The 14,746-nt window shown below is 37.9% G+C and overlaps 1 protein-coding gene across 2 annotated transcripts in view; it reads left to right on the forward strand.

Annotated features, from left to right (window-relative positions):
- Nucleotides 1-14,746, forward strand: part of CFAP36 (cilia and flagella associated protein 36) — a 31,183-nt gene that overhangs the window by 8,846 nt on the left and 7,591 nt on the right. For both annotated transcript variants that reach the window (XM_040224873.1, XM_040224874.1), the window contains 3 exons: nt 5,723-5,837; nt 9,495-9,582; nt 11,375-11,426. In XM_040224873.1, the coding sequence (XP_040080807.1) occupies nt 5,723-5,837; nt 9,495-9,582; nt 11,375-11,426 (255 nt within the window). The remainder of the gene's footprint in view (nt 1-5,722; nt 5,838-9,494; nt 9,583-11,374; nt 11,427-14,746) is intronic.

A 14,746-nucleotide genomic window follows, 5' to 3' on the forward strand; every position in this document is an offset into this window, starting at 1 on the left:
TAGATCATCTTTGGTTTCTTTCATAGGAATTTTTTAGTTTTCCTCGGGTAGATCTTGTGCATATTTTGTTACATTTATTCCTAAGTACTTTTTTGTAGTGCAAATGTAAATTGTATTGTGTTTTTTGTTTCAAATTCCAATTGTTGATTGCTTTGTTGTTGTTGTTTAGTCACTCAGTTGTGTCTGACTCTTTGCGACCCAATGGACTGCAGCACGCCAGGCTTCCTTGTCCATCACCATGTCCCAGAGCTTGCTCAAACTCATGTCCATTGAGTCAGTGATGTCATCCAACCATCTCATCCTCTGTCATTCCCTTCTCATGGCTTCAATCTTTGTCAGCATCAGGTGGCCAAAGTATTGGAGCTTCAGCTTCAGCATCAATCCTTCCAGTGAATATTCAGGGTTGATTTCCTTTAGAATTGACTGGTTTGATCTCTTTTACTATCCAAGGGACTGTCAAGAGTCTTCTCCAACATCAGTGTTTGAAAGCATCAGTTCTTTAGCGCTCAGCTTTCTTTATGGTCCACTCTCACATCCATATATGACTACTGGAAAACCATAGCTTTGACTAGACAGACCTTTGTTGGCAAAGTAATGTCTCTGCTTTTTAATGTATGTTGTCTTGGTTGGTCATAGCTTTTTTTCCAAGGAACAAGCATCTTTTAATTTCCTGGCTGTAGTCACCATCTGCAGTGATTTTGGAGCCCAAGAAAATAAAGTCTTTCACTGTTTCCATTGTTTCCCCATCTATATACCATGAAGTGATGAGACCAGATTTCATAGTTATACTTTTTTCCCCTTAGTCCTTTGAATCAATAGAAAGGCTTTCACATCATTTCTATAGGCTATGCTATTGAATTTCTGCAAATAAATAATCATTGTTCTTTTGAGAAGTAAAAGGAATCTATATCTTTTCTTTAAAGTTCTATCTTTATTTGTATAGAATTGTAAGAATTGTATAAAATTCTTTAAGTGTTTGATAGAATTCATCATTGACCCCAGCTGGGCCTGGTGCTTTTTGTTTTGGAAGATTACTAATTATTGATTCCATTTCTTTAATAGATACAGACTTATTCAGATTGTCTGTTTCTTGTGTGAGTTTTAGCAGGTTGTGTTTTTTAAGAAATTGGTCCATTTCATCTGGACTATCAAATTTGTGGTCATAGGGATGTTCATAAAATTCCTTTATTACCTTTTTAGTGTCCATGGGATCTGTAGTAGTGTCCCCTATTGCATTTCTGATATTTTTTAATTTACGTCTTTTTTTGTGTATCTCATGTCCTGGCATGTGGAACCTCCCTGACCAGGGATTGAACCAATGCCTCCTGAAATGGAAGCACAAAGTCTGAACTACTGGACAACCAGGGAATTCCACACACCCACCCACTTTTTTTTTTTAAACTTAACCTGGCCAGAGGTTTCTCAGTTTTATTTATTTTTTAAATAATTATCTTTTAGTTTTGTTGATTTTCTCTATTGATTTTTTGTTTTCCAATTTCATTATTTCTTCTCCAATTTCTATTCTTTCCTTTCTTTGGATTTAATTTGCTCTTTTTTTAGTTCCTAAGGTGGAAGCTTTGATTGTTGATGTTGGTTATTTTTTCTTTCCTAATATATGCTTCAGTGCTTTAAATTTCCTTCTAAGCACTAACTTTTGCTACACCCCACACATTTTGATAAGTTGTATTTTCATTTAGTTAGAAATATTTTTAGAGATTCTCTTCAGACTACTTCTTTGATCCATGTGCTATTTTAAAGTGTGTTTCTTAATCTCCCAAGTATTTTAGGTTTTTCTACCTGTTGTTCTGTTCCTGTTTTCTAGTTTAATTCTGTTGAGTCTGAGAGTCTCCTCTATATGACTCCTGTTCTTTTTAAGTTTATTAAGGTGTGTTTTATGGCCTAGAATGTTGTCTATTTTGGTGAATGTTCCCTGTGAGCTTGAAAAGAATGTATTTTTCTGTTGTTGGAAAATTATCAATTTGATCTAGTTGACTGAAGGTGCTGTTCAGTTCAATTATTTCTTTGTTGATTTTCTGCCAGCTGATTCTGTCTGTTATTGAAGTTTCCAACTATAGTAGTGAATTCATCTATTTCTCCTTGTGGTTCTATTAATAGAGCAGCATAAATGCATGAAATCACTTGTAACTTCAGGCTAAGTATGAACATGTTTGGAGGTTTTTTAAACTCATTTAAGTCAGATTCTGAAAGACTCAATGTTCATATTTTTGTCAATGTGCTTTTTTCAAATATATATGACACCACATTTATTTATTTATACCATTTATCTCATAGTCTTCTTTCAAAGTAGTTTGACATTTCAATTAATTTAAAGGATACTTAAGATTGTTGTTGTTTTTAAACCACTTGCTAGCTTTTTGGAGTAACTCTTGTATTTAGTTCCTCTAATTACCCTTATTGGAAGCTCTTAGACAAAGGGTGTTCCATTTCCTTGGACCAGTGTAGCCCAATTGCTGTACAGTTGTTAGGTTTAGCACACCAGTTTGATATTTAATCAAAAGGCCCAGAAAATTACTTTTATAGGACTTCTTAGTTTTAAAAAAATGCTTTCTTACACTGCTCAATTCTAACACCCAGCCAGAAAGTTGCTATATTTCCTTCATTCTCAAATGAAAATTTTCTATCATAAATATCTCATCAATGAGAATGCATTTTGTAATTGATGGCATGTTATAATTTAATTGATAGGGTTTTTTTCTTTTCTTATTGGTACATGAAATAATGGTTTATTTTGCTAATCTATTGAGTCTTAGAATTGACAAAATACTCTATTATTATTGTTGTTATTATTATGCTAATTTTCAGGTGAAGAAACTAGTGCCCAGAAGTCTAAATGATGTATATGGAATCAAACAACTAACATATGGTTAAGCTCAAAGTAGCCCCTTGATATCAGGGGCTTATTTTTTCCCCCCATTGTATCAGTAGTTCTCAAACTTAAATATTATAAGAATTATCTGGGGAGATACATGGGTACCCCTTGTCCAGAAATTTAGATTATGTCTAGGGTAGGGCTCAGGAACATGCATTTAACAGTCCGTCTTTCCTGCATTTCTTAGAAGGGTTAAACATACTCTTTGAGAAGCCCTGCATTATATGTTTAAGGATCAGCTCAAATGCAGACTTGCTGATAGCTCTAGCTGACACAGTGGCATCAGTAGCAGTGCCCTTCAAGTGTTTGTCAGTGATGAGGATAGAGAACTTGATATTACTAATAAGTCTAAGAAGACCAAGAACAATGTTATGTGGTTGTATAATCCCACAAAGGTGCCCTGGCAGATCAGATATACTATGCTATTACAGTGGCTGGCTACAGTTGTCTTTATTTATATATTTTTTATTTTTAAAGGAAATTAAAATTTTTTTTTAAAAATTGGGGTTTAGTTACTTTACATGGCTGTGTCAGTTTCTGCTATACAGTGAAGTGAATCAACCATAATGAATACATACCTGTATCCCCTCTTTTTCTGGATTTCCTACCCATTTAGGTCACCACAGAGCACCCCAGAGTTCCCTGTGCTACACAGTAGTTTCTCATTAGTGGTCTGTTTTATACTGCACTTGTCTTTAATACTGCTCTATGGGCTGTAACTTTCGGGTAAACACCAAAACACCAATGAAGCCTATTTGCCGTCCCCTGCCCTTGGCCTTTTGAACAGTATATGTGAATTTAAAGGATAAGAAACTTTCTTTTTTTCCTACAGTTGACTCCTTGTAAATGTCACTACTTTTGCACTTTATTTTGTTTGACTGTATTGCTTTTGTCTAGAATGTGAGCTGGTTGCTGCTGGAGGGACTCCTTCCTCTTTGCTTAGCACTCTTTGATGGAACATTTGTTGCGGTGTGTCTTTGACATTATCACTGCTGCCTACCTGGTGAGCAGTAGCACACCTTTGGTTGCCTCTGTATGATTCCTGTGGTCAGCTTTTTCATGAATGTCATGTAAAGCTTGAAATAAGGTTTAGTAAGGTGAATAAGGTCTGAGTGTTTTCTTTTGGGTTTTCCTACATTTCAGAGCTTATTCTTCTTACTGATTAGCTTGGGAATTTGTTTGCTTTTTTATATGATAATAGTTCTCTGTAGTTCTCTGTAGCTAAAGGAGTGTTAATTTGCCTGGAGAATCCCCTTGGACAGAGGAGCCTGGCAGGCTACAGCCTATGGGCTTGCAAACAGTTGGACACGACTGAGTGACTAAGCACAGCACAGTGCGGGGTAGATACTGTTATTGTTTCCTAACTTATTACACTTCAGTTTCATCTAGAAAAAGATTTCACATAATTTCTGTCTCTTCCATGAAACTTTTTGCCTATAGGACTACTCCTGTTGTGTTCTCACATTATTCCTACCACGTTACGCTTATTTTTCAGACTCCATTTTTTTGGCATTTCACTCAGTTCAGTCTCAGTCGTGTCCGACTCTTTGCGACCCCATGAACTGCAGCATGCCAGGCTTCCCTGTCCATTACCAACTCCCGGAGCTTGCTCAAACTCATGTCTATTGAGTCGGTGATGACGTCTGACCATCTCATCCTCTGTCATCCCCTTCTCCTTGTGGCTTCAATCTTTCCCAGCATCAGGGTCTTTTCCACTGTCAGCTCTTCACATCAGGTGGCCAAAGTATTGGAGCTTCAGCTTCAGCATCAGTCCTTCCAATGAATATTCAGGACTGATTTCTTTTAGGATTGATTGGTTTGATCTCCTTGCAGTCCAAGGGACTCTCAAGAGTCTTCTCCAACACCACACTTCAAAAGCATCTTTTCTTCAGCACTCAGCTTTCTTTGTAGTCCAACTCTCACATCCATATATGACTACTGGTAAAAACCATAGCTTTGATTAGACGGACCTTTGTTGGTAAAGTAATGTCTCTGCTTTTTAATATTTGCTGTCTCAGTTGGTCAGCTTTTCTTCCAAGGAGCAAATGTCTTTTAATTTCATGGTTGCAGTCACCATCTTCAGTGATTTTGGAGCCCAAGAAAATAAAATCTTTCGCTGTTTCCATTGTTTCCCTATCTATTTGCCATGAAGTGAATTTTGGCATTTATTCTTATTCAATTTGGCAGTTTTATTAATTAAAGGATTATTTGTAGTTACTGCTTTATCACTAAACAGTAAATTTCAAGTGGTTGTTGTTTAGTCACTAAGTTGTGTCCAATTCTTTTGTGACCCCATGGATTATAGCCACCAGGCTCTTCTGTCCATGGGATTTTCCAGGCCAGAATACTAGAGTGGGTTGCCATTTCCTCCTCCAGGAGATCTTCCTGACCCAGGGACTGAACCCACATCTCCTGGATTGGCAGGAGGATTCTTTACCACTGAGCCACCAGGGAAGCCCCAAATTTCAGATTGACAGAATCTAAACCAAGTAGTTATCATTATTTTGACTGAAAAACAGGTTTGTATACTGCAGTGGTAACTTTAAAAGAGTAAGACTCATTCCCGTGTTGTTTATCAGAGTTGCTCAGCACTGGCTCATTTGGAAAATGTGTCACTGTGTGCCCTAGCCTTGTGGGTGTGGGAGGGGTTGGAAGATCAGCCTCTTGAGAACCCTACTTTAAAGGCTTTTAGAAAAAAATCTTAAAATTGTCCTTTTGAGTCATCTAGTCATAAATAATAATGCAGCATTCTTGAATTAATGCACCTTTTGCAGTGGAAATGATTTGAGTGTGTGGGAAATAGTTCTGTAACTTCCTGACTTCTTTCTACAGGCCATTTTGCAACCTGTATTGGCAGCAGAAGATTTTACTATCTTTAAAGCAATGATGGTCGAGAAAAATACTGAAATGCAGCTGCAAGCCATTCGAATAATTCAAGAGAGAAATGGTAAAAGGTTGAATTTAGAAATCTAAGTGCTAAGTGAATTTTGTTTTGGTGTTAGTTTTAACTAATATGATCTTAATGTTGCTGCTTTGTATAAATTTATTTCAAGTTTGAAAATCTAAGACTGACTTAAGAACTATTAGAGTGTAAACTTCCTGATAACCGATTGATTGACATCTCAAAGAAAGCAGAGCAGAAATTGAGTTGACGTTTTAGGTTTCAGAGAGCTCGGTTTTTCTGCTCAGCCATCATGTTTATGAAAGTCAGTATTTTTGAGTGGTCACAGTTACAGTTACTGTTGAGTGTACAGTTACTTTTTCCCTCCTGGCTTATAGTGGTTCTAAAGCTTTAGTGAGCAATTAGAAGCAGTTGAGGGCTTGTTGAAACACATGCCCGTGTCCCAGTTTCTGACTCAGTAGGTCTGGAGTGGGGCCTAGTACTTTGTATTTTTAACAAGTTCCTAGCTGATACTGAAGCTGCTGGTCTTGGGGTAGCACTGAGAACTAGGACAGTGGGCAGATAGCATTATGACACCATAAGGTGGGAGAGAAGACAGCTCACAGGCCTGGTGACCACCTTTAGCCTTATCTTTTCCTTAATTCTCTACCTGAACTGAGTTTTTTCCTAGCTCTTTCTGCTTTTCTTCCCTTCCTGTGCACTTGAACTCTACTTGACATCTTGATTCAAAACGTCAGAGTTTCTAACCATACTTCTTGTTACTGTACTATCTCTTTTTCAACCCAGATGCATATCTAAGTTTCCCATTTTGGACTCTAGTGACCTTAATACCTGTGTGTTCCTTTGCTTAATAGATTGCCACAGATATTCCTTATCATGGCTATATACTCTCTAATGTTTTGGCAGTGGGGCCTTTTCTTTGTTTATTTCTTGAGCATATTAGAGCTATAGTTTAGTTGTACTATTTGCTTTTAAGGTTCTGGAATATGCAGCAATAGGGCTTCTGTTGTTATGCGGCAAACATTAGACTGTTGGAGGGTCTATTGTGGGTTAGACTGTTGTGGGTTCTCCTCTCATTTGTCTGAAGTGAGTAAAGACCACACCCCTAGAGCCAACCACCATCATATCTATTCTCTAAAATGCATTTCACAGCAGGAAAGACTGTTGTCCCTGATGTGGAGATAATACCACCCTAACCCTTAACAATGCTCGACACTGAACTGCAGCTTTTGTGTAAAGTTTGGAAAACAGTCTCTTTCTCTTGGTTTGTCTACCATGGTTTGCTTCATAAGATCCTTTTCTCTTGTGTTTTCCTGCAACTAGGCTTTTTATTCTGACCTATAGGATAGAGAATCTGAATAATTACTTAATGCTATTTCACATTGCTTTAGGGGACCTTTTGATAAAAGAAATAGGAAGCTTGATAATGGCACTCTGCAGTCTTTAGAATTTAACTGGAAACAAGGAGATTTTAATTAAAAGAGAACAGGTAACCATAGCTTGTATCAGCTGGGTACCTCAAGTTGCCATTAGCAGAATACCTCAGAGAAAATGGCCTAAGCAATCATCTCACAGAACCAGAAGTAGAGGAAGGGAAGGAAGACAGGTCCAGGCTTGGTTCATTTGGTGGCTCAGTGATGTTTTCAGGGACCCTCACACTTTTCCACTTTGACTCTGCCATTCTCAGGATCTTCTCTCATGATCGCACTTGAGCATCATTGAGTGCACACTCAACAATATCTCATGAAGAAAAGCAATACTTCTTCCTGTACGTCTCCTTTTATAAGCAAGACCACACTTTCATAGAAGCCCCTTAGGAATTTTCCTCTCAGGTCCTATTGGTTAGGATTCGATTCACATGGCTTTATAAACCCTCTCGCAGGGGGAATGAGACCATGGTGATTGGCTTAAATCATGACTCACTCTTGTGGGGTGGGGTTGGGACCTTCCTCTAAGTACTTGGCTGCCTGGTGGCACCCCACTCCAGGACTCTTGCCTGGAAAATCCCATGGATGGAGGAGCCTGGTAGGCTGTAGTCCATGGGGTCGCTGGGAGTAGGACACGACTTTCACTTTCATGCATTGGAGAAGGAAATGGCAACCCACTCCAGTGTTCTTGCCTGGAGAATCCCAGGGACAGGGGAGCCTGGTGGGCTGCTGTCCATGGGTTTGCATAGAGTCGGACACGACTGAAGCGACTTAGCAGCAGCAGCAGCAGCAGCAGCTGCACACAGATGGCTTCTATTAGCAAGGGAGGACCAGGGGAATGATGTGGAATGCTGCTGCAGTCAAACTGCAGGGTGGGACAGTTTGGTTACATTTAAACAAAAACTAATGCTTAGTTTTTGCCACAGAACTTTTAATACTTGTATTTAAGTATCTCACTTAACATAAATCCAGGATTGTACTCAAAACTGCAGACTGTTTGTGTGAGAAAAATTCAAAGGCTCTCAGAATTCTGGTTGTATCTTATCAAAGAATTTGGGGCAAGTGCAAATCAGAGCAATATTTTGATGGTTTTGAAGTATTGCACACTGTTGTTTTATTCTTTCCTTAGTTTTTAAAATTTTCCTTAGAAAGATCAATAGGAGAATACTAATTATATAGCTTTTGACTAAGGAAAAATGCACTTAAGATCGGTGGGTTATATAGAAGTCAGTTTTCTGGTTGTGATACTATACTACAGTTTTGAAAGATGTTTCATTGAGGGAAACGGTAAAGAGTGCATAGCATCTCTGTATTATTTCTTACAACTGCATGTGAATCTGCAATTATCTCAAAATGAAAAGTTTAATTTTAAATGTACTTAAACATCAAGGGCATTAGAATAATAAAGCTACTTTAATTTAGAACAGATCCAAAATCCCATCATCATATATGGATAAAGAAATGAAAGGTAAAAATTAGGGGATATACTGTTAACGTTTTGGGAATATACTAATTATAGATAAAAGCAGAACACTTATTACCATCTACCTGCTTATCAGGAAGATATAGGTAATAAAGTAAATTAAACCAATACTTAAAATTACTTGCTGTGAATTGCTCTGCCTTGGGCTAAAGTTGGTACTGCCCTAGTTTATAGTTATTAGCCCACTATCTGAATAGAAGGTCTGAGAGCAGAGACTGTTTTATTCATGTTTATATTCCCCTTAAGTGCTTAGCACCATGCTTTTATGCATGTAGTAAGCTGGGCTCTTTTGGTAGCATATGTTGTAGTATGAATGAAAAGTGTTAACATGCTGTTTCAATTAACAAAGTATTTTATATTTTGCTTTGTAAACTCTTTTCCCTTTTAAATAATACTTCTGAGAGCATAGTTTCATTATTAGGAGCTTGTTAATTTCATTGGTATGTCCTGTGTAGTATATGTTTATGGAAGACAATAGATTATATTAATTAATTTCTGTTATCATATATTATTATTATTTTAAACAGACAATACATGGTTACCAAGAGTCATTTTTTGGTACAGTTGTGAGGTTTTTTGTTTTGTTTTGTTTGTGGAGCTGATTCCTTAAAAGAAGAAAAAGTTAAAAAGACCATAGTCAAAAAGATAATAAAACATAATAGCATAAAACTTACTCTTTAAGTGATAGATCTTAATAAACTATTTGGTACTTCTTGATGAACTAGAATAGTGAGAAATAAAATGTTTTCAGTTGAGTTGATGTTCTCCTGTGTGATCTCTGGTTTTGAACAGGTGTATTACCTGATTGCTTAACAGATGGTTCTGATGTGGTCAGTGACCTTGAACAGGAAGAGATGAAAATCCTGAAAGAAGTTCTTAGGTATCCTCTTTAATTATTTGAATGGATCATTAATAACATTGCAATATGATCTGTACATAAAATCTAAATTCTTTCCTACAGTCCATGAACATGATTTATCATTTTATTTGTTATGACTATGTATGTATTACATTTCTTAATGGACATATCAGCCCAAATGGGAGGGTCTTCCTCCACTCCCATCATGGGCCTAGGAAACTAGCACCAATGGAAACAAGGTGCGGTGGATGCAGCCTGATGCTTGGAAGGGCTGTGTGGCCTGAGCTGAGCAGGAGACTGCATGGCTTCTGGATCTTGGCATTGGAGGAGGCTCATGCCAGGTGTCTCATGGTAGGAGGCTGGACATCCAGGCTCCACAGACCAAATAGCTGACTATTTGCTGACTTATCTATGGTCTTCCCTTGTGGCTCAGCTGGTAAAGAATCTGCCTGCAATGTGGGAGACCTGGGTTTGATCCCTGGGTTTGGAAGATCCCCTGGAGAAGGGAAAGGCTACCCACTCCATTATTCTGGCCTGGAGAATTTCGTGGACTGCAGAGTTGGACATGACTGAGTGACTTTCACTTTCTTATCTATTATGTGATTGTCAGACCAATGCCTGGCATGAAATGTGCAGTCCAGTAAAGGGAATTTTTTTTTTCCCCTAAAGCCTGTTGTCCCCTGACCTCTATGGGAGTTTGAGAAGGGAGGGGCAATCGCAACATGTAATATTTAAGTCTATGGGGATGTATAGGTTTAAGGCAAAAGGATTCCTACAGCTGCTATGTCCCCTGCACAGTGGAACCTTGGCCTTTAGGGGCCCTGGCTCTCCATTCTAACCACATACATGACAATCTTATAGCATCCTGTGGTCCTCCCACCTTCCCAACTTGTTCACAGTTCCAAAGCAGGAGGGGAAGTGGTTAGAAGGATGGGCCTAGTGGGAGTTTGTGGCAGGAGCTCTAGGATTTAGTCCTTCATTTCAGGGGATTTGAGTGAGTGGGGAGGGAGGCAAATGTGTGGGTGAACCTAGGCCTTTCCTGCCATGTCCTCCTTTCCTATGTGCCACGTAAGGGTATATAGGAGCCTGAGACAACACAGAGAGCTTTGAGTTTACAGATTGGAAGAGTTCAGGATATTTGGTAGTTGGTTTAGAAGACACTTAGTTTTGACTTACACTGGTTGCTTCTGTTGGTTGATTGGTGCTTTGAAACATGATCAGTATTGTACTTTTAGATTTTATTTTCTGTAGGCTTTTGGTGGGGGTGTGCTACTGTATAAACAGTGGAACTTAATTATGGACATGTAAGAGAGCTGACTTGTCTATTTTCCTAAATCAGATGGCCTTTGTGAGCAGTTTACAAAGATGAGAAGGCTTTGGTGTAAGGGCATCAGGAGAGCTTTGTGATAGCTCATCTGCCATGGGAAAACTAAAATGAGGAGAGAAATGGATCTTATCAGGGGACATGTAACTGATCTGTCTAAAGTAAGAGATCAGAGTCCATATTCATGGAATTTGCCATTCAGATTTGGGTTTAGAATTTCAAACCTGTTAAATTTTGTTCAGCTAGGAGTCCTTCACACAGGATATGAGTAAACCTGTGTTTTATGTAGCTAACCATATTATGCTGTTTATGTCTGTGTATATCTTTCTCGATTGTAAGCTGCTTTAAGTGAAGCCTGATTATTTCCATCTTTGTTTGCAAAATTCCTTGCACATATTGTACGCTTTGGTTAGCATGTTGCTTGTTGAATATTTGTTCTTTGACCAAAAGAGAAATTTTACTTTTCTACTTTATTTTTGTGTATTTCAGAAAATCAAAAGAGGAGTATGACCAGGAGGAAGAAAGGAAGAGAAAAAAGCAGGTGCCTATAAAACATACTAATATAAAGAAGTATTTCATTGCTGTTATCCCTTAAGTTCACACCTAGGATTTCTGTTCAAGTTTAAGCTTAGGTGAAATGACACAGTTCCTTAGAGTATTCATATTTTCTTGGCGGTTCTGAGCATTTATACTTTTTTATTCATTTTATAATTGTCCAATGACCAGCCTTTTAAATTCTCAGTGAAGAATGAGATTATTCACTCCAAAAAAACTTAATACTGTTCATATTTGGGGGAATTTTAATAGAAATGCCCCTTAAGTTTATGAATAAAAGAAGATTAAGAAAATATTTGACTTCCCCACTAGCCTTGATTCCTTTACTGTTTTGGAACAGCAGCTGCAGTTACTATTGGGGGTCCCCGTAGACTTTAACGTTGCTAGCTTAAAGCAGAATGACTCCGTTTCACATTTCCTGATGTACTGTTCTTTCATTAAAAACTTCTTCCCTAAAGTGCCTGATTCTTCCTAAGGAAAAATTAAACATGTATCTTGTTGAGGTGAGGGAAGCTAATATTTATTTTTTCCTTCCCCCTTTTCTAGCTGCCTCTCTATCCACATTTTCCCAAATCTCCCCAAAGGGAGAGGGAAACCTAATATAAACTAATTCTCAGTCACTTGATAGTCATTTTCCTTTTTTTTTCCTCAATCACTGTGATTCATGCTTATATCATTTATTGTCTTTGAAAAAACCTATTTTACTCCAAGGTACCCAATGAAGAGCAGAAGAGAGATTTTTAGGATTTACAGGGGATTTATTTCTCTTTGACTAACTATCCTTTCAGTAAGTGCAGGTGAAATTCATAGATAATACTATTTTTAAATATAAGAATATAGAACAGAAACTATTCAAAACTGGTATCAGTAGACAGTAGTATTGGGAATTCCCTGGTGGTCCAGTGATTTGAACTCAGTGCTTTCACTGCTGTGGGCCTAGGTTCGATCCCTGGTCAGGGAACTAAGATCCTGCAAGCTGCATGATGTGGCAAAAAAAAAAAAAAAAAAGAAGAAGACCGTCTTAACTTTCTGATTTATAAATAAACTATATCAGGATTCTTGAATATAATATGTTTTAGGGGCATATGATTTTTTTTTAGACTTTTTTTTAATGGGAACTTTCAAACACACTAAAGTAGAGCTGATAATAATTTCGGTCCTTGTGTTTACATCACTCAGCATATATAGAGACTTATGACATAGGTATCCATGAATTACCTAAAAAGTTACATGCGATTGGATTTTCCTATTTTTATGGGAAAATGAATTATTTTACTTAGTTCTTTCCAAGATTTAAATGATTTCTTTGGTTTAAATGCAGCATCTTATTTTAGAAATGGAAATATAGGCATACCTGAGAGATGTTGTGAGTTTGGTTCTAGACTACTACAATAAAGTGAAGATAATAATACAATAAATCACAAATGTATTTTGGTTTCTGAGGACATATAAAATTTAGTTTACACTAAACTGTAGTCTTTTAATTGTGCAATGGCATTATGTCTGAAAATTATGTACATATCTTTATTAAAAATTATTTTATTACTAAAAAATGCTGACCATCATCTGAGCCTTTGGTAAGTTGTAATTTTTTTGCTGGTGGAAGGTCCTGCCTCTATGCTGATGGCTGCTGACTGACCAGGGTGGTGGCTGCTGAAGGTTGGGATGGCTGTGGCAGTTTCTTAAAATAAGACAACAGTGAAGTTTGCTGCAGTATTTAACTCTTCCTTTCATGAACAATCTCACTGTAGTATGAAGTGCTGTTTGATTGTATTTTACCCACAGTAGAACTTCTTTCAGTATTGAAATCAGTCTTCTCCAACCTGGCTGCTACTTTATCAACTAAATTTGTGTAATGTTCTAAATCCTTTGTTGTCATTTCAACAGCATCTTCCCTGGGAGCAGATTGCCTCAAGCAACCATTTCCTTTGCTTATACCTAAGAAGCAACTCCCTGACTGTTAAAATTTTGTCATGAAATTACAGCTATTCAGGCACATCTTCAGGCTCCAGTTCTAATTCTGGTTCTCCTGCTATTTCCTCCACATCTGCAGTTACTTCCTGCACTGAAGTCTTGAACCCCTCTTAAAGTCATCCAAGAGGGATAGAATCAACTTCTTCCAAACTCCTGTTAATGTTGTTATTTCTACCTCTTCCCAATGAATCACAGAGGTTGTTAATGGCATCTAAACTGGTAAATTCTCTCCAGAAAGTTTGCAATTGCCTTTGCTCAGATCCATGAGAGGAATCACTATCTATGGCCTCTGTAGCCTTATGAAATACATTTCTTAAAGAATAAGGCTTGAAAGTTGAAATTATTCCTTGATCCATGAGCTGTGTGTTGTTGTTCAGTTGCTCAGTTGTGTCTGACTCTTTGAGACTCCATGGACTGCAGCACGCCAGGTCTTCCTGTCCTTCACCATCTCCCAGAGCTTGCTCAAACTCACATCCTTTGAGTTGGTGATGCCATCCAACCATCTCATCCTCTGTCATCCCCTTCTCCTGTTTCCAGTCTTTCCCAGCATCAGGGTTTTTTCCAGTGAGTTGGCTCTTTGCTTCAGGTGGCCAAAGTATTAGAGCTTTAGCTTTGGTGTCATGAGCTGTGTAGCAGACATGAAAACAACTTGAATCTTGTACCTCTCCATCAGAGCTCTTGGATGTCCAGGTGCACTATCAACGAGTAGTAATATTTTGTATAGAATCTTTTTTTCTTTTTTGGAGGAGTAGGTCTCAACAGTGGACTTCAGATATTCAGTAAACCATGTTGTTAACAGATATGTTATCATCCAGGCTTTTTTTCTTCCACTGATAAAGCACAGGGAGAATAGATTTACCATAGTTTTTAAGGGCCTTGAGAAACCTGTATGCAGGTCAGGAAGCAACAGTTAGAACTGGACATGGAACAACAAACTGCTTCCAAATAGGAAAAGGAGTACGTCAAGGCTGTATATTGTCACCCTACTTATTTAACTTATATGCAGAGTACATCATGAGAAATGCTGGGCTGGATGAAGCACAAGCTGGAATCAAGATTGCCGGGAGAAATATCAATCACCTCAGATATGCAGATGACACCACCCTTATGGCAGAAAGTGAAGAGGAACTAAAAAGCCTCTTGATGAAAGTGAAAGAGGAGAAAGAAAAAGTTGGCTTAAAGCTCAACATTCAGAAAATGAAGATCATGGCATCAGATCCCATCTCTTCATGGCAAATAGATGGGGAAACAGTGGAAACAGTGTCAGACTTTATTTTGGGGGGCTCCAAAATCACTGCAGATGGTGACTGCAGCCATGAAGTCACCTTGAAA

This window comes from Oryx dammah, unplaced genomic scaffold (genome assembly GCF_014754425.2).
Source record: "Oryx dammah isolate SB20612 unplaced genomic scaffold, SCBI_Odam_1.1 HiC_scaffold_25, whole genome shotgun sequence".
In the NCBI taxonomy this organism is placed as follows: Eukaryota; Metazoa; Chordata; class Mammalia; order Artiodactyla; family Bovidae; genus Oryx; species Oryx dammah.